The sequence below is a fragment of the Tachyglossus aculeatus genome, chromosome X1, assembly GCF_015852505.1.
Source record: "Tachyglossus aculeatus isolate mTacAcu1 chromosome X1, mTacAcu1.pri, whole genome shotgun sequence".
NCBI classification, from domain to species: domain Eukaryota; kingdom Metazoa; phylum Chordata; class Mammalia; order Monotremata; family Tachyglossidae; genus Tachyglossus; species Tachyglossus aculeatus.
In genome coordinates this window covers 70,329,218-70,353,132 of record NC_052101.1, presented here as the reverse complement: position 1 = coordinate 70,353,132, position 23,915 = coordinate 70,329,218, and the positions used below count along the sequence as shown (strand labels likewise).

General features: G+C 44.2%; 1 protein-coding gene across 2 annotated transcripts in view; it reads left to right on the top strand.

Moving 5' to 3' along the window:
• PTPRG (protein tyrosine phosphatase receptor type G) overlaps positions 1-23,915 on the top strand; it is a 721,138-nt gene that overhangs the window by 633,645 nt on the left and 63,578 nt on the right. For both annotated transcript variants that reach the window (XM_038771845.1, XM_038771844.1), the window contains exon 14: positions 8,581-8,672. In XM_038771845.1, the coding sequence (XP_038627773.1) occupies positions 8,581-8,672 (92 nt within the window). The remainder of the gene's footprint in view (positions 1-8,580; positions 8,673-23,915) is intronic.

Below are 23,915 nucleotides of genomic sequence, written 5' to 3'. Positions count from 1 at the left end.
TCCTGGAAATGGTGTAGAAAAACTGACAAGATTTGGCAACAGGCCGAATATGGGGGTAGAAATTAAGGAACAAGTCAAGGACAATGCCGAGGTTGTAAACCTCAGAGATAGGATTGTGGTGTTGTCAACTGTGATGGGAAAGTTAGGTGGAAGGTGTGCACCTCACACTCTGTTCTACTTATTGTGTGCCCACAGATATGCCTTGATTGGCAAATCTCTGTTTTTGAGCCTGCCCCTCAGTATGCCAGCTGTAGTAAAAGGTTCCGAATAATGAAAACGTCTGAATCCTCTTTCAATGTTTCCAGTGAATTAATGTCTTGTAACTATTGCTCTAAAGAAAAACATCTAATAATAACTTTGGATTTGGATACCACTTATTTTGACACAATACTTTCACATGAATGATCTTGGTGTATCCTGACAAAATGATCAACAGAGAGGCAGGAAATATTCTAATTCTACAGAGGATGAAACTGAGGCACAGAGTGGTTAAGTGACTTTTCCAAGGTCACGCAGAAGTCTGGTGGAATAGCAAGAGCTACAACCCATATCTATGTCCCATTGCACTTTCCGTCATCATCAGTGGTATTTATTGAGTGCTTACTGTGTCTAGAGCACTGCACTAAGCACTTGGAACCATACAGTACGACAGGGTTGGGAGACACATTCCCTGCCACACATTATCCCTTCCTAGCTCTTAAAACTAGTAGGATTCCTGAAAGCCTGCCCTCATGTATAAAAAATAACCGGATTTTCTTTTAACTTTTGCTAAAATCCCATTTTGCTAGAATGGGTCATTTTTAGATAAAAGGCTTTGCTGAATAAATGAAAAATGGAAGAGTGTTTAGTTTCTAGGGAACCACAGTAGCCACAGACCTTTCTCTCTTGCCGTTCCTGCCCTGGTTCTGGCAACTGTCCTTTCTCAACAAAGGAGATTTCTCTAGAAGTTGTGTCCTGAGAAATGGTCCCAGCAAAGATAAGTAAGGGCTAGGCCAAAAGCTGGAAGTTTAAGTGCAGGAGCTAGGGAGATATTGGAGGGTGAAGTGAAGTTTCTAAGACTAGAAGGATCTCCCGAACTTCTTCCAGAGAAGCCTCTGTGTCTTTGCCCACTCTGAAAAACTCGAGACAAAGCTATTTTTAGCAAACACTGTTTTTAAAAACCTAAGTTATGTGACGGGTGAAGGAAAAATACTCTTACTTGGCCATGTTCAGTTAGTTACTAAGATGGTGGTTCATATTTTCAGTGCTTTTATACCTCATGAATTCTACTTTTTTGTTGCTGCTCCCTGAATTTTTTATTACTCTATTTTCCTCATCTACACAATTCCTCATAAATTTTTAAAATCCTGAATTCCTTGTACCAATATGAAGAATATATATTTGAGGGAGTCCTTTCAGGCCCATTTGAAACACCATGTCACCAATACTAAAACTATATCCTGTCACAAAACAGATGCTGACCATATTGATTAAGGTGAGGGGGAGGGCGGGGACTCGGACTCCTTCTGACCTGTCAAAGGTCAAGGAAAATATAATTAGTTACTGGGATTTCCTAGTCTGGTGTCATTGCAAATTAGGGCTAACGATTGCTTTTGATTTTCTCCTTAGGTACAGGAAACATGGGAAAGAAAAGCATGAAAACTTGTTTCTCATTTTGTTTGTTATGGGGCAAGGTTTGGCTTGGGTTAAACTAAGATTTATTTGTTTAAAAGCCTTGCAAATGATGTTATAGCTCTAACCACCTGGCTTTGTTACATTCTCATGGTTTAATTATTATATTTCCACAAAGTATACTTCCTTGTTCTTCCAGTTAGGTACTTAGGGTAGGGAGCTAAGAAAAGTCATGCGTAGAAAAATGCCTGGATTTTCCAAAGAAATAATTATTATTGATAATAATGATAATATTGTAACAACAATAACAATGCTATTTCATTGTCATATTTATTGAGCACTACTGTGTTCAGAACACTGTACTAAGCGCTTGGAAAGTACAGTTCGGCAACAGATAGAGACAATCCCTACCCAACAATGGGCTCATGGTCTAGAAGGGGTGAGACTGCCAACAAAACAAGTAGACGGGCATCAGTAGCATCAAAATAAATAAATAAAATTATCGATATATACACATCATTAATAAATATAAATAGAATAATAAATATATACAAATATACACAAGTGCTGTGGGGCGGGGAGGCGGGTAGAGCAGAGGGAGGGAATAGGGGCGATGGGGAGGGGAGGCTCAGTCTGGGAAGGCCTTTTGGAGGAGATGAGTCAGTAGGGCTTTGAAGGTGGGAAGTGAGCTAGTTTGGTGGATGTGAGGAGGGAGGGCATTCCAGGCCAGAGGAAGGACGTGGGCCAGGGGTCGATGGTGGGACAGGTGAGAACGAGACACAGTGAGGAGGTTAGTGGCAGAGGAGCGGAGTGTGCAAGATGGGCTGTAGAAGGAGAGAAGGGAGGTGAGGTAGGAGAGGACAAGGTGATGGAGAGCTTTGAAGCCAATAGTGAAGCACTAACTATATGCCAGGTACTGTACTAAACCCTGGGGTAACTACAAGATAATTGGGTTGGACACTGGCCCTGTCCCATATAAGGTTCACAGTCTTAATCCACATTTTGCTGATGAGGAAACTGAGGCATAGAGAAGTTAAGTGGTTTGCCCAAGGTAACACAGCAAATAAGTGGCAGAAGGGAAATTACAAGCCAGCTCGTTCTAAATCCTAGTCCCATGCTCTATCCACTAGGCCATGCTGCTTCGGCAAATTAGTTAATTATGAATTAGTTAATTCTCAGCAAATTAATTCCAAATTAGCAGATTGGGAACCAGTTCTTCAAAGTTCTCTTTCTTGATCAAATCATAGTTGCTGACTCCCAGAATTACACTGGATTTCTATTTCCTCCAGTTCAGAAATAAATATTCTTTACTATGGATGTTGCAATGAGTTTAAAGCTGGTTCATCATATTCTAGCAAACTTTACCATGGGACAGCATTTTCTCTTCCTCTAACTTTTGTATGGCCACCATCAAAAGGTGGGATAGAAAATAAACAACCAAAATATCCCAAATCTAGTCATTAAGCTTTTCTCAGAAAAGTTCATAGACATGCCACTAATCTAAAAGCATTAATCAGTTGCTTTACTTCAGTTTCATTCATTCATTCATTCAATCATATTTATTGAGTGCTTACTGTGTGCAGAGCACTGTACTAAGTGCTTGGGAAGTACAAATTGGCAACATATAGAGACGGTCCCTACCCAACAGCGGGCTCACAGACTAGAAGGGGGAGACAGACAACAAAACAAAACATGTAGACAGCTGTCAAAATCGTCAGAATAAATAGAATTATAGCTATATGCACAACATTGACAAAATGGAATAGTAAATCTGTACAAGTAAAATAGAGTAATAAATCTGTACAAATATATACAAGTGCTGTGGGAAGGGGAGTGATGGGGAGGAGGAGAGGAAAAAGGGGGCTCAATGTGGGAAGGCCTCCTGGAGGAGGTGAGCTCTCAGTAGGGCCTTGAAGGGAGGAAGAGAGCTAGCTTGGCGGATGCGCAGAGGGAGGGCATTCCAGGCCAGGGGGAGGATATGGGCCAGGGGTCGACGGCAGGACAGGTGAGAACGAGGCACGGTGAGGAGATTAGTGGCAGAGGAGCAGAGGGTGCGGGCTGGGCTGGAGAAGGAGAGAAGGGAGGTGAGGTAAGAGGGGGCGAGGTGATGGAGAGCCTAGAAGCCTACGGTGAGGAGTTTTTGCCTGATGCGTAGGTTGATTGGTAGCCACTGGAGATTTTTGAGGAGGGGAGTAACATGCCCAGATCGTTTCTGCACAAAGACCAACCGGGCAGCGGCGTGAAGTATGGAATGAAGTGGGGAGAGACAGGAGGATGGGAGATCAGAGAGGAGGCTGATGCAGTAATCCAGTCGGGATAGGGGATAGGATGAGAGATTGAACGAGCAGGGTAGCGGTTTGGATGGAGAGGAAAGGGTGGATCTTGGCGATGTTGTGGAGGAGAGACCGGCAGGTTTTGGTGACGGATTGGATATGAGGGGTGAACGAGAGAGCGGAGTCGAGGATGACACCAACGTTGCAGGCTTGTGAGATGGGAAGGATGGTAGTGCCGTCAACAGTGATGGGAAAGTCAGGGAGAGGGCAGGGTTTGGGAGGGAAGATAAAGAGTTCAGTCTTGGACATGTTGAGTTTTAGATGACGGGCAGACATCCAGATGGAGATGTCCTGAAGGCAGGAGGAGACATGAGCCTGGAGGGAGGGAGAGAGAGCAGGGGCAGAGATGTAGATTTGGGTGTCATCAGCGTAGAGATGATAGTTGAAGCTGTGGGAGCGAATGAGTTCACCAAGGGAGTGAGTGTAGATAGAGAACAGAAGGGGACCAAGAACTGACCCTTGAGGAGCCTCTACAGTGAAGGGATGGGAGGGGGAGGAGGAACCCGCGAAAGAGACTGAGAATGAACGGCCGGAGAGATAGAGAAGCAGAGTGGCTTAGTGGAAAGAGCACGGGCTTTGGAGCCAGAGGTCATGGGTTCAAATCCCGGCTCCACCACTTGTCAGCTGTGTGACTTTGGGCAGGTCACTTAACTTCTCTGGGCCTCAGTTACCTCATCTGTAAAATGGGGATAAAGAGTGTGAGCCCCACGTGGGGCAACCTGATCACCTTGTAACCTCCCCAGCACTTAGAACAGTGCTTTGCACATAGTAAGCGCTTAATAAATGCCATCATTATTATTATTATTATAAGAGGTGAACCAGGAGAGGACAGAGTCTGTGAAGCCAAGGTTGGATAGTGTGTTGAGGAGAAGGGGGTGGTCCACAGTGTCAAAGGCAGCTGAGAGGTCGAGGAGGATTAGGATAGAGAAGGAGCCATTGGATTTAGCAAGAAGGAGGTCATTGGTGACCTTTGAGAGGGCAGTTTCCGTGGAATGTAGGGGACGAAAGCCAGACTGTAGGGGGTCTAGGAGAGAGTTGGTGTTGAGGAATTCGAGGCAGTGCGTGTAGATGACTCGTTCGGGGAGTTTAGAAAGGAATGGTAGGAGGGAGATAGGGCGATAACTAGAAGAGGAGGTGGGGTCAAGAGAGGGTTTTTTTAAGATGGGAGAGATGTGGGCATGTTTGAAGTCAGAGGGGAAGGAACCAGTGGAGAGTGAGCAGTTGAAGATGGAAGTTAAGGAGGGGAGAAGGGATGGAGCGAGAGATTTCGTAAGATGAGAGGGAATGGGATCAGAAGCACAGGTGGCCGGAGTAGCACTTGAGAGGAGGTCTCATCTGAGGATACTGCTGGGAAGGATGGGAGAGTAGTGGAGAGGGTTGAGAGCCGGGGGGTTGGAGAAGTAGGGGGAGTGACTTTGGGGAGCTCAGACCTGATGGATTTAATTTTATTAATGAAGTAGGAGGCCAGATTGTTGGGGGTGAGGGAAGGAGGAGGGGGAGGAACAGGGGGCCTGAGAAGGAAGTTAAATGTACGGAAGAGCTGACGGGGATGATGGGCATGGGTGTCGATAAGGGAGGAGAAATAGTTTTGTCTGGCAGAGGAGAGGGCAGAGTTAAGGCAGGAAAGGATAAACTTGAAGTGAATGAGGTTGGCATGGTGTTTAAACTTTCTCCAGCAGTGTTCAGCAGCTCAAGCATAAGAGCGAAGCAGGCAGACAGTGGCAGTGATCCAGGGCTGTGGGTTAGTGGTACGAGAGCGGCGAAGGGAAAGGAGAGCGAGGGAGTCGAGCTGAGTAGAGAGGGTAGAGTTGAGAGCAGTAATCTGTTCATCAAGATTGGGTAGAGAGGAATACGAGGCGAGGTGGGGTGTGAGGCACTCAGAAAGATAGATGGGGTCGAGAGAGCGGAGGTCTCTGTGAGGAAGTACTATAGATTTATATACTTTATAAATATAGTTTATATAGTTTATAGTTTAATATAGTTTGAAATAGCTATTTTTAAACCAGAAGGACTAATTTGTATTCGCAATATATGAATGCTTAATTCCTGAGAAGACAGCTTTGGGGTTTATATAAACTTGACAAGACTGGCTTATTAAGTAATTATACATTTTACAAACCACCATTATTCAATAATTCAGTAATAGTCATGTAAAATTATAGACATTATATTTATCAATCCTTAGTTTTAGAAGAAAGTGTATTTCTGTTCAATGAAGATGCTAATCTGCAAAATGCATTGTCTTCTGGATTTCTGTCCATATGTGTTAATTTTGTGCCTGGTTGCTCATAGTGTGTGTGGTTATATTGCCTCAGGAAAAAGCAATAAAAAAAACAGTGGGGGAGTGTCAGCGGTTTTGCCACATTGCACAATTTTTTTTTGAAGGCACACAGTCTTTCAAAGACATCAGTGCCTTCAAGTTTTTATTTCTATAGAGCATATAGAACATGTCAGGAGAAAAAAACTTGCAGTTATTTGGAAAGAAAGATTTTGTAATTGCACTGGACCCATATTCTTAATGGAAGTGGTTGTATAATTCTCATTATGAGCAATTGTTTCATATTTTTGAAATCCAAAAGGTGTAGTAATTAAATTAAACAAACTAGCTTCTTTTTTTGTAAATGAGTAATTTCATAAAATAGGAATCATTCATTAAGCGTCTTATTCAGCATCACAGAGCTGCAGCTTTACTGTGTTTGTACACAGTGTATTAATACTGAGTACATTATAGTTCATTTATCTAGTTCATTTAGCTCTGAAATATTCTAAATTGTGTACTAAGCCTTAGAAAATTTTTGGCAATGTCGTAAGTGGCATTAAAAAGTCATTACCCGACCAGAATTTCAGCACTCATATCCAACTTAATGGTGAAAATAAGTTATGCTTCCAGGACACTCACTTGTCAAGAGGCAGGCCTCTTTTTTTGATGGTCTTTTCTGGAGACTTTACTAAGGGAGAACATCCTGGGTGCATTGTAAACCCTGAAACATTTTCCCTGCTTCATATTCATAATGTTTTTGCCTTGTATGGTTGATTTATTCTCTCCCCAAGGGTCCTCGTTGTTCAGACTAAAGACAGACAAAAAAAATCAGGGGAGCTGAAGCCTCTCCTTCCTTTGAAAATAATGTACAGTTTACAAAGGAGGAAAATAGACTCTTTCCTCCCCCTTGGCAAAAGTGATGAGGCATGTGTCAAGCAAGCTGGTTTATGTGTAAAATCACCCTTCAGTGCTCCCTAGCAAACTAGATTTACCGTAGAGCAGTGCTTAAGTGTAAGATTGGACAGGACACTTTCTGTCTGAAAATAGTCACTGCTTCAGGAAAGTACTGCCTACTGTGAAATGTGATCTTTTCCGACTGCCTGCTGTTATAATAGTGTTTTATAAAGCTCAGATCTCGGAGCTTGCCCGACTTCTAGGTCTCTTGGTCCCAGCTTTCCCTTAAAGAGGCGTATGATGCTTCTTCTTTCCCTTTTGACTTCAGTGCCACAGTATGTGTTAAGTGCTGAACAGAGAATGATTCAGGCCCAAGTTACTTTTGATTGTATCAGCAAAGGAAGATGGCAAAGAGAGTGCATTCAGTCTCATGGTGATTTTCCCATAATCATAACAGCGGAGCCTTTCAGCCAGAAAGTTACAAGCCATTGCATGTAAATATCGTTCATTGTGAGGTACCTGAGGCAGGGCTGGGGACTCCCCTGATAACCTTAAATTGTAGACAGGTGCTGCCAAACAGTTCATTAAAAAGATCTAGAAATAGGGCTCTTCCAGGCAGGGTCAAGCTATTGTCGTGAGAGCCCCCAACAGATGAGCGAGGACCCTGTGCTTGTCACAATAGCCATTTATACTGTGAGACTCATTAAATATTCAGTTTGTGCTTCTAGCAGCTCATTAAGTCTGCCACGAACAGTGACGTGGAGGCTGGAAAGCCCTGCCTCAGTCAGCATCAGCATGCAGAAGCCCCTTAAAGCTCTTGATGCTTTTTTCTGTTCAGTGCCTATTCTATGATGACCAGTTTGTGCTCTCTGCTTTGCATTAAGTACAGGTAAAAAAAAAATCCCAATGACCCTAAGAGAGTTTTAAATCCTTGTTGTAGTTGTGTCTAGCCTCTTTTGTGGATTTTTTTTTTAGCATTAATCTCATTTTGAATGCTTTATATAGCTTTGAGAGCCCCTGTTAAGCACCTAGGAGGTGGAGAGACTGTGATTCATTTTGTGGGTTATTTGAGGTGGGTGGTTCTGAGCTCATGCAAAGAAGTTGGGAGGTGGAAACTACAGCACTGTAATGTTTCATATATAAACTCTATGGCAATTATCTTTCTAGGAAATCATTTATCCATTCCAAGTGTACATTGATCCATTCCATTTTCCATTCCTATCCAAAGTAGTAAGATTTTTCACTCACTTTCAAATCATGACATTGTTGGATTGAATGTACATGTGGGATGAGTATTTACAGATTTTTCAGGGTGAATGCTAGCATAACTAAATCCATTGCATTTAGTTTGCTGAGGTTGTAGTGATGTGCCAAACTGAAATATTTTAAAACTGCAAATAAAAAGCAGAAAATGGCTTCAATTTATGGATGGATTGTTCCATTTGGTTTCATGTATTTCATCATATTCTATTATTTTAACAGAAAATGTTTCCAGACGGCTCATTTCTACGTGGAAGATAGCAGTTCACCAAGGGTGGTCCCTAATGAAAGTATTCCTATTATTCCTATTCCGGGTAAGTGAGGCCTCAGTTCTTTGCTGTGGTGTTAACTGTTTTCATCTTTTTAATTGTTTGCATTCAATTATTATTAGTGACATCTGTGACAAATTGATTTTTTCATAACCTTCTGTGATTGTTCTAAGCTATTAACTGAAAATAACTTTATGAATTTGGGAAAATGTATGCTTAACTTTTTCGAACCAATTTAATTTCAGCACTAGCTTTCAATATCTTCAATAAATTGATTCCTCTTAAAATCAGAAACTGTCCCTAAAATTTTAAATGATAGATTTGTAAGTAGAGGGTGCACATTGTACAGTAGAAAGGGAATCAAGAGTCCATTCAGAGTCTAACTCAGCAGTCTTTCAACATGAGAGAATTGATTTGGGACATCTATATCAGTGGCCTAACACATTTCAAAACTAGGGTGTACAAGCATCCTGAATTCTGAAGATAATGGGGCCTCTGAAACAACTTAATTTTTTTTTAATCTGACCAGTAAAAGTAGCAGTTTCATTTACTACTGTCTTCTTTTACTGTTGTAGCCCCAATAAGTAGCACATTGGATTGAATTACACATTTACAAAAGGACTCCTTTTGTTCTGACAAGATCATGCATTTTTCTGCTATTTTCTTTTGTTCTTCCTTTGCCCTAGTTTGACAATCCTGGGATACTCAGGTCCTTGAAATCACAGTGATTTTTAACACAGAGTTGGTAAAGTGGTCCTGCCATTCCAAAAGAGGAATGTACCCACTGAAAAGGCAAAAGCACCAAACTATTGAGTGGTGAATAAGATCACATGTCCCATCAACCTTAAGACTCAGAGATTTATGAGTCCCCTTTTCCTGAAGCAATTTTCATCCTAACAGTGAAACATGGTCTGCTCCATTAGTTACAGCAAAATGAAATTCAGAAAGGGGCTCCCACATAACTTTTCATTTTAAGAAAACCTAATAGTAATAGTAGATGTATAGTTGTCCTTCGAGTCTAAGATACTCCTTACAGTGTTAGTTTTGCCTAGAGTTCTTTTGAGGAAAGCTACATTGGAAAAATGCATTGTTTATTAAATGAGTTTTATCTCCATTTGTTCCTCCTGCTATGATTGGGCTGGCTGTAGCTAACCAAACAAACTCTGTAGTCTGTTGGGCAAAGTATTGGATTGAGAAGTAAGGACTGTCTGGATTTGGCTGCTGGCTTTAATGGACTTTAGAACAAGTGACTAGGCTCAGTTTCTCCATTTGGAAAGGGGACTACCCTTGCTTTTATGGAGTTACAAGTGATGTTGAAGTTAACATGGGTGATTTAGGTAGAAATCCTTTCTCCTCTTTAACAATCATTGGTATTTATTGAGAGCTTTCTATGTGCATTCTCTTTAGGGGAATGGTCCCTTATGAATCCCAAATGCAGCTTACAATTAGTTTTACATTAAGTGCTTCTAATAACTGCTGGGCAGTTACATTTCCAATCAGCATTTTATTGTCCCTTAATAGTCCATGATTTTTCTAAAGTCCAAAAACAAGACCAGGAAGTAAGATAGATACCTTGAAGGTTGACAGTCTAATACTGTATACTGTTGTGTCTTTTCTAATGGGCCTCATTTTTTGAAGTGCACTTGATATGGACCTTGTACCTGGGATATAACTGGTGATTTCTGGGAAATGGTGAGGGTTAGGTGTAAATTACATATATGTTTCTTTGACTTGGGTATTACTGTCCAATAATCCATTGAATCTGGGAAATTTGAGGGGCAAAAAACAAATACAACACTATTTTTGATCATTCTGAAAGCTTGAAATCCTGCTGACAAGTATGACTAGAGGTATGAGTGACAAATCCCATAATTCTAAAGTACACACCATTAGCTTTTGGAGATGGGCACTTTTTCAGCACTTAAATATTCTCCCATTTCCCCTATCAGGAATTTACCTTAATGTCTGGCTGGCTGTAAGCTTCTTGTGGGCAGGGATCACGTCTACCAACTCTAATGATAATAATAATAATGGTACTTGTTAAGCGCTTACTATGTGCCAAGCACTGTTCTAAGCACTAGGGTAGATGCAGGTGAATCAGGTTGGACACAGTCCCTGTTCCACATTGGGCTCACCCTCTTAATAACCATTTTTTACAGATGAGGTAACTGAGGCACAGGGAAGTTGTGACTTGCCCAAGGTCACAAAGGCAGACAAGAGGTGGAGCTGGGATTAGAACCCATGACCTTCTTACTCCCAGGCCCATGATCTATCCACTACACCATGCTGCTTCTCTACTGTATTGTCTTCTCCCAAGCACTTAGTGCAATGCTCTGTGTACTTTAAGCATGCAAGAAATACCATTGATTGACTGATTGGTTTTCATAATGCTTATCTGAAAGTAACTCTTCCATAGAAGGCGTTCTGCCTATCCAGAAAGCCATTGTCTTGATAGACCTCAGTAGTTAATAAACATTGCTTTTTTAATTAGAACAACTTTGAAGGCCTTGATATATATTCTTAAAAACAATAGGGTTGTAATGTTGCATTGGAACCACTATCCCTTCAAGTTGCTCAAGCCTGAATCCAAGACTTCTTTTTAAAAAGGTTTATCTCCACAAATCATTTTTTTTTGCATAAACCATGTTGTTGTTCAAATGAAACATTATTGTAATTCCTTCCTTTGTTAAATGATTTCCTTATGGAAGGATGCTGAATTCTGTTTCTAGATATCCCTTCCCATATTCCCACCATGGTAGAAGTAGTCCTTATTAGACTTCTAAACTTAGTGGGGAGAAAATAAGTACTATTGCCAACCTGGAATGGAACAGACTCATTCCCATTCTCTAGGCAGAGGGAAAAAAAGCACTTTTTTCACTTTTTATTACCATCAAGAGAGGTAATACAGACATCTTTCTGTAGAACATGAAGCTTTGTTGATTCCTGGAGCCTCTAACCCTGGTACATCCCTCAATAACTGCAGTTCATCTGATATTCATTCAGTCATATTTATTGAGTGCTTACTGTGTGCAGAGCATATAATGGCAGCTTCCATGCAGCATTGTTTATGAAGTGCATTTAAAAGATTAAAGAGTGTAAACTTGCTTGATTTTAATATGTGTCTGATTCATTGTGGCTGCTTTTTCACCTTTTCTCTCCCTTAAACTTTCAGTGAGGTAAATGACTCTGTCATCTTGAAAGTAACTATATTAACATGTTGAGGCTCAAGGTTACTCTCATATATTGCATTTTAATACACATTGAGGTGAGTGTCATTCATCTTTGTGAAAGTCTCGGTAGGACCCGCTATTATGTCAACCACCACTGAATCACTAACATTCTCTTAGAGTATCAGAAGTACTCCCTGCCTTGTAATGAATAATGTCCTGTAGATCAACTAGTAGGTAAGCACCTTAGTCTAGGAATGATTTTGCCTATCATCTGCCTCATTTCCCCACTGCATATGCGGATTTAACTACCACTCAAATGCTCATAACACATAAGAAAATACTTAAGTATGCAATTTTTTATTAAGTCTAAAATTCTCAGCTAGAGAGATGACCTTTCACAGTCGTACCGACTGCCAAGAAAAAGTGATGATATATAAATATGAGCATACCAGCTTCCTTCTCTGGGACTAGCATCTCACCAGTAGATGAACGTGGGACTGCTTTGAGGGAAGATTGTTCTTAAGTAGGTCTTCTGTAGCTTAGTACTATTGCCCAAGCTACTTCACAAAGTTTGGTGATTCTCCGCCAAGAACCTTCCCTTCACTGGAAACACTTCTCATGGGTCTTTGCTCTGATTATGCCAAAATGACTATATGGAATATTTAGCAATCTCATGTATGCTCTTCTACACCTTTCAGTCAATCAATCAATCGTATTTATTGAGCGCTTACTGTGTGCAGAGCACTGTACTAAGGGCTTGGGAAGTACAGGTTGGCGACATATAGAGACAGTCCCTACCCAACAGTGGGCTCACAGTGCAGAAGGGGGAGACAGAGAACAAAACCAAATATAATAACAAAATAAAATAAATAGAATAGATATGTACAAGCAAAATAAATAAATAAATAGAGTAAAAAATATGTACAAACACATATACAGGTGCTGTGGGGAAGGGAAGGAGGTTAGACGGGGGGATGGAGAGGGGGATGAGGGGGAGAGGAAGGAAGGGGCTCAGTCTGGAAAGGCCTCCTGGAGGAGGTGAGCTCTCAGTAGGGCCTTGAAGGGAGGAAGAGAGCTATCTTGGCGGATGGGCAGAGGGAGGGCATTCCAGGCCCGGGGGATGACGGGGTCCGATGGCGCGACAGGCGAGAATGAGGCACGGTGAGGAGATTAGCGGCAGAGGAGCGGAGGGTGCGGGCTGGGCTGGAGAAGGAGAGAAGGGAGGTGAGGTAGGAGGGGACGAGGTGATGGAGAGCCTTGAAGCCGAGGGTGAGGAGTTTCTGCCTGATGCGCAGATTGATTGGTAGCCACTGGAGATTTTTTTAGGAGGGGAGTAACATGCCCAGAGCGTTTCTGGACAAAGACAATCCGGGCAGCAGCATAAAGTATGGATTGAAGTGGGGAGAGACACGAGGATGGGAGATCAGAGAGAAGGCTGATGCAGTAGTCCAGACGGGATAGGATGAGAGCTTGAACGAGCAGGGTAGCGGTTTGGATGGAGAGGAAAGGGCGGATCTTGGCAATGTTGTGGAGCTGAGACCGGCAGGTTTTGGTGACGGCTTGGATGTGAGGGGTGAATGAGAGAGCGGAGTCGAGGATGACACCAAGTTTGCGGGCTTGTGAGACGGGAAGGATGGTAGTGCCATCAACAGTGATGGGAAAGTCAGGGAGAGGGCAGGGTTTGGGAGGGAAGACAAGGAGTTCAGTCTTGGACATGTTGAGTTTTAGGTGGCGGGCAGACATCCAGATGGAGATGTCCTGAAGGCAGGAGGAGATGCGAACCTGGAGGGAGGGGGAGAGAGCAGGGGCAGAGATGTAGATTTGGGTGTCATTAGCATAGAGATGATAGTTGAAGCTGTGGGAGTGAATGAGGTCACCAAGGGAGTGAGTGTAGATCGAGAACAGAAGGGGACCAAGAACTGAATCTTGGGGAACCCCCATGGTAAGCGGATGGGAGGGGGAGGAGGAACCTGCACAAGAGACTGAGAATGAATGACCGGAGAGATAAGAGGAGAACCAGGAGAGGATGGAGTCTGTGAAGCCAAGGTTGGATAGTGTGTTGAGAAGGGAGTGGTCCACAGTGTCGAAGGCAGCTGAGAGGTCGAGGAGGATTAGGACAGAGTATGAGCCGTTGGATTTGGCAAGCAGGAGGTCATTGGTGACCTTTGAGAGGGCAGTTTCCGTGGAATGTAGGGGACGGAAGCCAGACTGGAGGGGGTCGAGGAGAGAGTTGGTGTTGAGGAATTTGAGGCAGCATGTGTAGACAACTCGTTCAAGGAGTTTGGAAAGAAATGGTAGGAGGGAGATGGGGCGATAACTAGAAGGTGAGGTGGGGTCAAGAGAGGGTTTTTTAGGATGGGAGAGACATGGGCATGTTTGAAGGCAGAGGGGAAGGAACCAGTGGAGAGTGAGCGGTTGAAGATGGAAGTTAAGGAGGAGAGAAGGGACGGAGCGAGAGATTTCATGAGATGAGAGGGAATGGGGTCAGAAGCACAGGTGGCTGGAGTAGCACTTGAGAGGAGGGAGGAGAGCTCCTCTGGGGATACTGCTGGGAAGGATGGGAGAGTAGCAGAAAGAGTTGAGAGCCGGGGGGTTCGAGAAGGTGGGGGAGTGACTTTGGGGAGGTCAGACCTGATGGATTTAATTTTCTTAATGAAGTAGGAGGCCAGATAGTTGGGGGTGAGGGAAGGAGGAGGGGGGGGAACTGGGGCCTGAGAAGGAAGTTGAATGTATGGAAGAGCTGATGGGGATGATGGGCATGGGTGTCAATAAGGGAGGAGAAATAGGTTTGCCTGGCAGAAGAGAGGGCTGAGTTAAGGCAGGAAAGGATAAACTTGAAGTGAACGAGGTTGGCATGGTGTTTAGACTTTCGCCAGCAGCGTTCGGCAGCTCGAGCATAAGAGCGAAGGAGGCGGACAGTGGCAGTGATCCAGGGCTGTGGGTTAGTGTTGTTTGATCATGGTTGGCAGTACAACAATTTGGAGCCTATTCCACCAACTCTTTTGAACTCTGGCCCCTTATTTTTTATGATCTTTTTTAAAGCATCATAAACAGATATCAAGGTTGCTCAACAGTATTCTAAAATGTTTTGATTTGGGGGTATAATGAATGAAAATGGAAAAAGAGATTCTAAGGTTTAGTGTATAATGTGGAGATTTGATTAAGAATCTTGCCCACATCCTAATAAAGTTATGTATTTGCTTCTGTGTATATTTTAAATGATTTCTGTGCGGAAATGGCTAGAGCCTGGAAAGGATTTAAAGGAAATAGGCCAATAATTATTTTGGATTATGAAAAATATAAAAAAGTGTGAACAAAGAAAGTGTAAGTTTAGAAGAAGCTCTATTTACTTTCTGAAAACAGAATCTGTACATGTAGGTAAATAGGAATGATTATACAGAAGACTTGGTTAGCCAGGATTTTGCTAAACATTAAGTTCTAGAACCAGGCCCTTCTGATAACCCCTGATACAAGAGCAATCTTGGCCAATTGATCCTTTGTGGAGAACACCTTCTTCTAGCAGGAAAAAGATGGTATCATTGGTGGTATAGTCAATTATATAAAATTCCCACTAGCACTAATAGCTAATAGTAGTAATAACAAAACATTGTACATAGTTCTCCAGGAAAAAAAATACAGAGATTGGAATTAGACCCAGTCCCAGGCCCCTACGCATTTACAATTTTAGGACAAAGGGTTGGTGATAGACACCTAAGGACAGATGAAACAATAAAGACAAGAAATCAACCTATAGGCCAAGTAAGTATCTTTGCTGGTCAGTTTTAGAAAAAATATCCAAATGATCCAGCTATTAGTCAACCTATTTTACAATGATCCCTCAGCTACTTTTGCTCACTGCCAATATTTGACTTCCATATCCAAATGGGCTGGGGGTCGACGGCGGGACAGGCAAGAACGAGGCACGGTGAGGAGATTAGCGGTAGAGGAGCGGAAGGTGCGGGCTGGGCTGTAGAAGGAGAGAAGGGAGGTGAGGTAGGAGGGGGCGAGGTGATGGAGAGCCTTGAAGCCCAGGGTGAGGAGTTTTTGCCTGATGCGTAGGTTGATTGATAGCCACTGGAGATTTTTGAGGAGGGGAGTAACATGCCCAGAGCGATTCTGGACAAAGACAATCCGGGCAGCGGCGTGAAGTATGGATTGAAGTGGGGAGAGACAGGAGGATGGGAGATTGGAGAGGAGGCTGATACAGTAATCCAGACGGGATAGGATGAGAGCTTGAACGAGCAGGGTAGCGGTTTGGATGGAGAGGAAAGGGCGGATCTTGGCAATGTTGCGGAGCTGAGACCGGCAGGTTTTGGTGACGGCTTGGATGTGAGGGGTGAATGAGAGAGTGGAGTCGAGGATGACACCAAGGTTGCAGGCTTGTGAGATGGGAAGGATGGTAGTGCCGTCAACAGTGATGGGAAAGTCAGGGAGAGGGCAGGGTTTGGGAGGGAAGACAAGGAGTTCCGTCTTGGACATGTTGAGTTTTAGGTGGCGGGCAGACATCCAGGTGGAGATGGCCTGAAGGCAGGAGGAGATGCGAGCCTGGAGGGAGGGAGAGAGAGCAGGGGCAGAGATGTAGATTTGGGTATCATCAGCGTAAAGATGATAGTTGAAGCCGTGGGAACGAATGAGGTCACCAAGGGAGTGAGTGTAGATCGAGAACAGAAGGGGACCAAGAACTGAATCTTGAGAAACCCCTACAGTAAGGGGATGGGAGGGGGAGGAGGAGCCCGCAAAAGAGACTGAGAATGAACGGCCGGAGAGATAAGAGGAGAACCAGGAGAGGATGGAGTCTGTGAAGCCAAGGTTGGATAGCGTGTTGAGAAGAAGGGGGTGGTCCACAGTGTCGAAAGCAGCTGAGAGGTCGAGGAGGATTAGGATAGAGTATGAACGGTTGGATTTGGCAAGCAGGAGGTCATTGGTGACCTTTGAAAGGGCAGTTTCCGTGGAATGTAGGAGATGGAAGCCAGATTGGAGGGGGTCGAGGAGGGAATTGGCATTGAGGAATTCGAGGCAGCACTTGTAGATAACTCGTTCAAGGAGCTTGGAAAGGAATGGTAGGAGGGATATAGGGCGATAACTAGAAGATGAGGTGGGGTCAAGAGAGGGTTTTTTTAGGACCTCTCCATCTGGATGTCTGCCGACCATCTAAAACTCAACATGTCCAAGACTGAGCTCCTTATCTTCTCTCCCAAACCCTGTCCTCTCCCTGACTTTCCCGTCACTGTAGATGGCACTACCATCCTTCCCGTCTCACAAACCCGCAACCTTGGTGTCATCCTCGACTCTGCTCTCTCATTCACCCCACACATCCAATCTGTCACCAAAACCTGCTGGTCTCACCTCCACAACATCACCAAGATCCGCCCTTTCCTCTCCATCCAAACTGCTACCTTGCTGGTTCAATCTCTTATCCTATCCCGACTGGATTACTGCACCAGCCTCCTCTCTGATCTCCCATCCTCCTGTCTCTCCCACTTCAGTTTATACTTCACTCTGCTGCCTGGATTATCTTTGTACAGAAACGCTCTGGGCATGTCACTCCCCTCCTCAAAAATCTCCAGTGGTTGCCTGTGAACCTTGAATCAAGCAAAACCTCCTCACTCTTGGCTTCAAGGTTCTCCATCACTTCGCCCCCTCCTACCTCCCCTCCTCCTACCTCACCTCCCTTCTCTCCTTCTACAGCCCAGCCTGTACACTCCGCTTCTCTGCCGCTAACCTCCTCACTGTGCCTCGTTCTCACCCGTCCCACCATCGATCCCGGCCCACATCTTTCCTCTGGCCTGGAATGCCCTCCCTCCACACATCCGCCAAACTAGCTCTTGTCCTCCCTTCAAAGCCCTACTGAGAGCTCACCTCCTCCAGGAGGCCTTCCCAGGTTGCGCCCCCCTTTTCCTCTCCTCCTCCTCCTTCCCTCCATCACCTCCCCCAGCCTTACCCCCTTCCCCTCCCCACAGCACTTGTATATATTTGTACATATTTATTACTCTTTTATTTGTACATATTTACTATATTTTATTAATGATGTGTATATAGCTATAATTCTATTTATTCTGATGGTATTAACACCTAGCTACTTGTTTTGTTGTCTGTCTCCCCCTTCTAGACTATGAGCCTATTGTTGGGTAGGGACCGTCTCTATATGTTGCCGATTTGTACTTCCCAAGCCCTTAGTACAGTGCTCTGCACACAGTAAGGACTTAATAAGTGTGATTAATTGATTAGAAGAGAGCTAATTTGAGTTCATTAAAGCCAACAATTGGGAATTTCTGTTTGTGGAAAGAGCACGGGCTTGGGAGCCAGAGGTCATGGGTTCTAATCCCGCTCTGCCACTTGTCTGCTCTATGACCTTGGGCAAGTCACTTGACTTCTCTGTGCCTCAGTTACCTCATCTGTAAAATGGGCATCAAGACTATGAGCGCCACATGGGACAACCTGATTCCTTATATCTCCCCCAGTGTTTAGAACAGTGCTTGGCACATAGTAAGTGCTTAACAAATACCATCATTATTATCATTATTATTATTGGAGATTTTTGAAGAGTGGGGAGACATGTGAGATCGACATTTTAGAAAAATAATCTGGCAGCAGAGTGAAGTATAGACTGGAGAGGGGAGAGGCTGGAGGCCAGCAGCTCTGGGAGGAAGCTGACACAGTAATCCATCTGGAATACGGTGAGCACTTGGACCAGGGTGATGGCTGTTTGGATGGAGAGGAAGGAGCAAATTGAGGAAATGTTGTGATGGGAAAACTAACAGGACTTAGCAACAGACTGAATGTGAGAATCGAAAGACAGCAAAAAGTCCAGAATAATTATTACAGGGATTGTGGGCTTCTGGAATGAGGCCGATAATGATGCTGTTTAGTGTGATGGAAAAGGTGGTAGAATGGATTTGGGAGAGGAGATGAGGAGTTTAGTCATATTGAGATTGAGGTTGTCTGCAAGAAGAAATGTGAAATTGGAAAGGCAGTGAGAGGTTAGGGTTAGCAAGATAGATTTGAGAGTCATCTACATAGAGGTGGTAGGTTCAGGCATTCAATCATATTCATTGAGCATTTACTGTGTGCAGAGCTCTGTACTAAGCACTTGGGAAAGTACAATACAGCAGTAAAGGGAGACAATTCCTTCTCACAACAAGCTTACAGTCGGGGGGCCGGGGGACAGACATCAGTACAGCTAAACAGACATCAATATAAATAAATAAAATTACAGATACATACATAAGTACTGTGGGGCAGGGAAGCGGGGAAAGAGCAAAGAGAGCAAGTCAGGGTGATGCAGAAGGGAGTGGGAGATGGGGAAAGGTGGGGCTTAGTCTGGGAAGGACTCCTGGAAGTGATGTACCTTCAGTAGGGCTTTGAAGGCGGTGAGAGTAACTGTCTGGCATATTTGAGGACAGAGGACATTCCAGGCCAGAGGTAGGACATGGGCCAGGGGTCGGCGGCGAAACAGGTGAGACTGAGGCACAGTGAGATGGTTAGCACCAGAGGAGCAAAGTGTGTGGACTGGGTTGTAGGAGGGGAGAAGCACGGTGAGGTAGGAGGAGAGAAGCACGGTGAGGTAGGAGGGGGCAAGGTGATGGAAAGCCAAAGCTGTGGGAGTAGAGACACTCTGAGGAGCATTAAGCGAGGTAAGAAAGGGACCTGGAACAGAGCCTTGAGGCTCTCATCCACAGTTTGGGGATGACAGACATAGGAACCAGTGAAAGACATTGAGGTGAAAGAGAACCAGGACAGGGTAGTGTGAGTAAGTCCAGGCTGGGTAGCATTTGCAGAAGAGAAGGAAGTACCTAACAGTAATGAAGGTGGCCAAGAAGTCAAAGATCAGGGTAGAGTAGAGCCTGTTATGTTGCCAACTTGTACTTCCCAAGCGCTTAGTACAGTGCTGTGCACACAGTAAGCGCTCAATAAATACAATTGATGGATTGGTTGTTATATTGGCAAGAAAGAGGTCTTTGATAACCTTGAGGAGTACAGTCTCAGTGTCATGAAGAGGGCAGAAACAAGATCGTAGTGTGTTGACAAGAAAGCTGGATGAAAGGTAGAGGAAGTTGCAATTGTAAATAGCCTAACTGCAGAATTTGACAAGAATAGAAGTTATGATAGCTGGAAGGTGCTTTAACCCCACAAGTCTCCTCCTCTTACCCATCTGTCCCAAGAGGGAAGACAAAAGTGTGCTAATTCAAGTCTGTTTCCCCAGTGTCTCATATTCAATGAAAATAATATAGTCAGTTTAACTATACATAAAATTGAAATAACCTTTACTCTGCTGAGGATGCCAAACATGAAGGTTTTTATAAATTACATTTTTTATCACATTCTTAATGGAAACTCAGATTTCATGTTTCTCAGAAAAATGCAGGCCTTGGTAACTAGTTGGAAAATTAGCAGTAAATTTAGTCTCATGATTCATGACTTCAGTGATGCCTCAATAGCTTGAAGATCACTGACTTCCACAGGGTGCAAGTTTTGAAATAGGCACTTTAAAATCTAAGGGATTACTCTAACCTTATTGTTTATACAAATACGATTTCTAGAGGAAATTCACTGGGTATATAGAATTCCCAAGGCTTTGTCTTTTCATTGCCTCCATTGCATCATAAATGGGAAAGTAATTTTACATTAAAAAATAAAATATTTTGGTTGTTTTTGCATACTATGACCTTGCACCAGAGAAAAACCTATTTTCTCTACTCTGGTGCAAATGTCTTTATTTGTATCCTTATTTCAAATATGTAGAAATTTTAATATATGTTACTGTGTTTGTAATTCAAATCTAAAGAAATGAAGACCCACCTTGACAGAGGCATAAACATAAGGCTTCACAGACTCTGCCCTCTCCTGGTTCTCTTATCTTCTCCGGCCATTCATTCTCAGCCTCCTTTGCAGGCTCCTCCTCCCCATCCCATCCCCTTACTGTAGGGGTTCCTCAAGGGTCAGTTCTCGGTCCCCTTCTGTTCTGTATCTACATTCACTCCCTTAGTGAATCTACCTTCACTCCCTCCCAAACCTTGCCCTCTCCCTGACTTTCCCATCTCTGTTGACGGCACTACCATCCTTCCCGTCTCACAAGCCCGCAACCTTGGTGTCATCCTCGACTCCGCTCTCTCATTCACCCCTCACATCCAAGCCGTCACCAAAACCTGCCGGTCTCAGCTCCGCAACATTGCCAAGATCCACCCTTTCCTCTCCATCCAAACCGCTACCCTGCTCATTCAAGCTCTCATCCTATCCCGTCTGGACTACTGCATCAGCCTTCTCTCTGATCTCCCATCCTCGTGTCTCTCCCCACTTCAATCCATACTTCATGCTGCTGCCCGGATTGTCTCTGTCCAGAAGCGCTCTGGGCATATTACTCCCCTCCTCAAAAATCTCCAGTGGCTACCAATCAATCTGCGCATCAGGCAGAAACTCCTCACCCTCGGCTTCAAGGCTCTCCATCACCTCACCCCCTCCTACCTCACCTCCCTTCTCTTCTTCTACAGCCCACCCCGCACCCTCTGCTCCTCTGCTTCTAATCTCCTCACCGTGCCTCGTTCTCGCCTGTCCCGCCATCGACCCCCGGCCCACGTCATCCCCCGGGCCTGGAATGCCCTACCTCTGCCCATCCGCCAAGCTAGCTCTCTTCCTCCCTTCAAGGCCCTACTGAGAGCTCACCTCCTCCAGGAGGCCTTCCCAGACTGAGCCCCTTCCTTCCTCTCCCCCTCGTCCCCCCTCCATCCCCCGATCTTACCTCTTTCCCTTCCCCACAGCACCTGTATATATGTATATATGTTTGTACATATTTATTACTCTATTTATTTATTTATTTATTTTACTTGTACATATCTATTCTATTTATTTTATTTTGTTAGTATGTTTGGTTTTGTCTCCCCCTTTTAGACTGTGAGCCCACTGTTGGGTAGGGACTGTCTCTATATGTTGCCAATTTGTACTTCCCAAGCGCTTAGTACAGTGCTCTGCACACAGTAAGCTCTCAATAAATACGATTGATGATGATGATGATGATGATAGTGAACTCATTCACTCCCACAGCTTCAACTATCATCTCTATGCTGATGACACCCAAATCTACATCTCTGCCCCTGCTGTCTCTCCCTCCCTCCAGGCTCATGTCTCCTCCTGCCTTCAGGACATCTCCATCTGGATGTCTGCCCGCCATCTAAATCTCAATATGTCCAAGACTGAGCTCCGTATCTTCCCTACCAAAGCCTTTCCTCTCCCTGACTTTCCCGACACTGTAGACGGCACTACCATCCTTCCCGTCTACAAGCCCACAACCTTGATGTCATCCTCGACTCCGCTCTCTCATTCACCCCACACATCCAATCCGTCACCAAAATCTGCTTGTCTCACCTCCATAACATCGCCAAGATCTGCCCTTTCCTCTCCATCCAAACCACTACCTTGCTGATTCAATCTCTCATCCTATCCCGAGGGATTACTGCATCAGCCTCCTTTCTGATCTCCCATCCTCCTATCTCTCCCCCCTTCAGTTCATACTTCACTCTGCTGCCCGGACTATCTTTGTACAGAAACATTCTGGGCATGTCATTCCCCTCCTCAAAAATCTCCAGTGGTTGCCTATCAACCTTTGAATCAAGCAAAAACTCCTCACTCTCAGCTTCAAGGCTCTCCATCACCTCGCCTCCTCCTACCTCACCTCCCTTCTCTCCTTCTACAGCCCAACCCGCACCCTCTACCCCTCTGCCGTTAAGCTCCTCACTGTGCCTCATTCTCACCTGTCCCGCCGTCGATCCCTGGCCTACGTCCTTCCCCTGGCCTGGAATGCGCTCCCTCCACACATCCGCCAAACTAGCTCTCTTCCTCCCTTAAAAGCCGTACTGAGAGTACACCTCTTCCAGGAGGCCTTCCCAGACTGAGCCCCCTTTTTCCTCTCCTCCTCCCCATCCCCCCGCCCTACCTCCTTCCCCTCCCCACAGCACTTGTATATATTTGTACAGATTTATTACTCTATTCATTTTACTTGTACATATTTACTATTATATTTGTTTTGTTAATGATGTGCATATAGCTATAATTCTATTTTTTCTGACGGTTTTAACACCTGTCTACATGTTTTGTTTTGTTGTCTGTCTCCCCCTTCTAGACTGTGAGCCCATTGTTGGTTAGGGACCGTCTCTATATGTTGCTGACTTGTACTTCCCAAGCGCTTAGTACAGTGCTCTGCACACAGTAAACGCTCAATAAATACAATTGAATGAATGAATGAATGTAACTATTACCAACTGTAGTTTTCGGACACAATGTTTTTGACTTATAGCTTTAGCTGGAGAAAATTTGGATACCAGTGTGGTTTTGATTTATTCAATATGTGTTGGGCTATTAGATTTATTAAGCAATTATTGAATTTTAAATATCACTAGTGCCTTTTTAATCACCTGGTAGGACTAATTCCATTAATATGACTCACTTTTTACAGTTTCTATTATCCATCTTCTTTTGCTGGACTTCAAAGCTTGGCTCTTGGTCCACAAACAATCTTCAGATCTTCAGGTCTCCTGGGTAAGGCTGTTGCAATAACATCACACCAAGCCATAGTGAAAGTCCAGTTCAAAGTCCAGCTCCCCCCAGGGCATCACCTTCCATCTTATTACCTCCCCAGTCCCAGCTCCTCCACCTGGAGCCTGTCTCAAACTCTCTCTTAAGTAATCTGTTCACAAATCTTGTCCCAGTCTACACCATCTCTGCTCTCATCATCTCCTTCCACTTGAGCCCTACTGCTATACCACCAGTTCTGTCTGAGCCATGGAATTTGTATTTTCTGCACCCTCATCTCTTCAACCCTGGACCTTCTTCATGGTGAACTCTATGGGGAAGAGCAAAATTAGGCCCAGGCTTATGTTGCAGCAGCCCCAGCAAGGGCCAAAAGTCATACTTTTAAGGCCAGCAAAAGAAGATGGTAATAGAATCTGCAAAAAAACAAGGAGGAAATAATCAAAATAGTAGTGCCTCTACTGGCAGTACTCATGGCCCTCATATGACCATGCCTGCATGGGGGCTCAGCTCTGCCCTAACACCCCACCCCAACCCCCCAGCTCAGCACTTCTCCTTACTCTATGGCACCTGCATCCTGCTACAGAAGTGCAGTCAC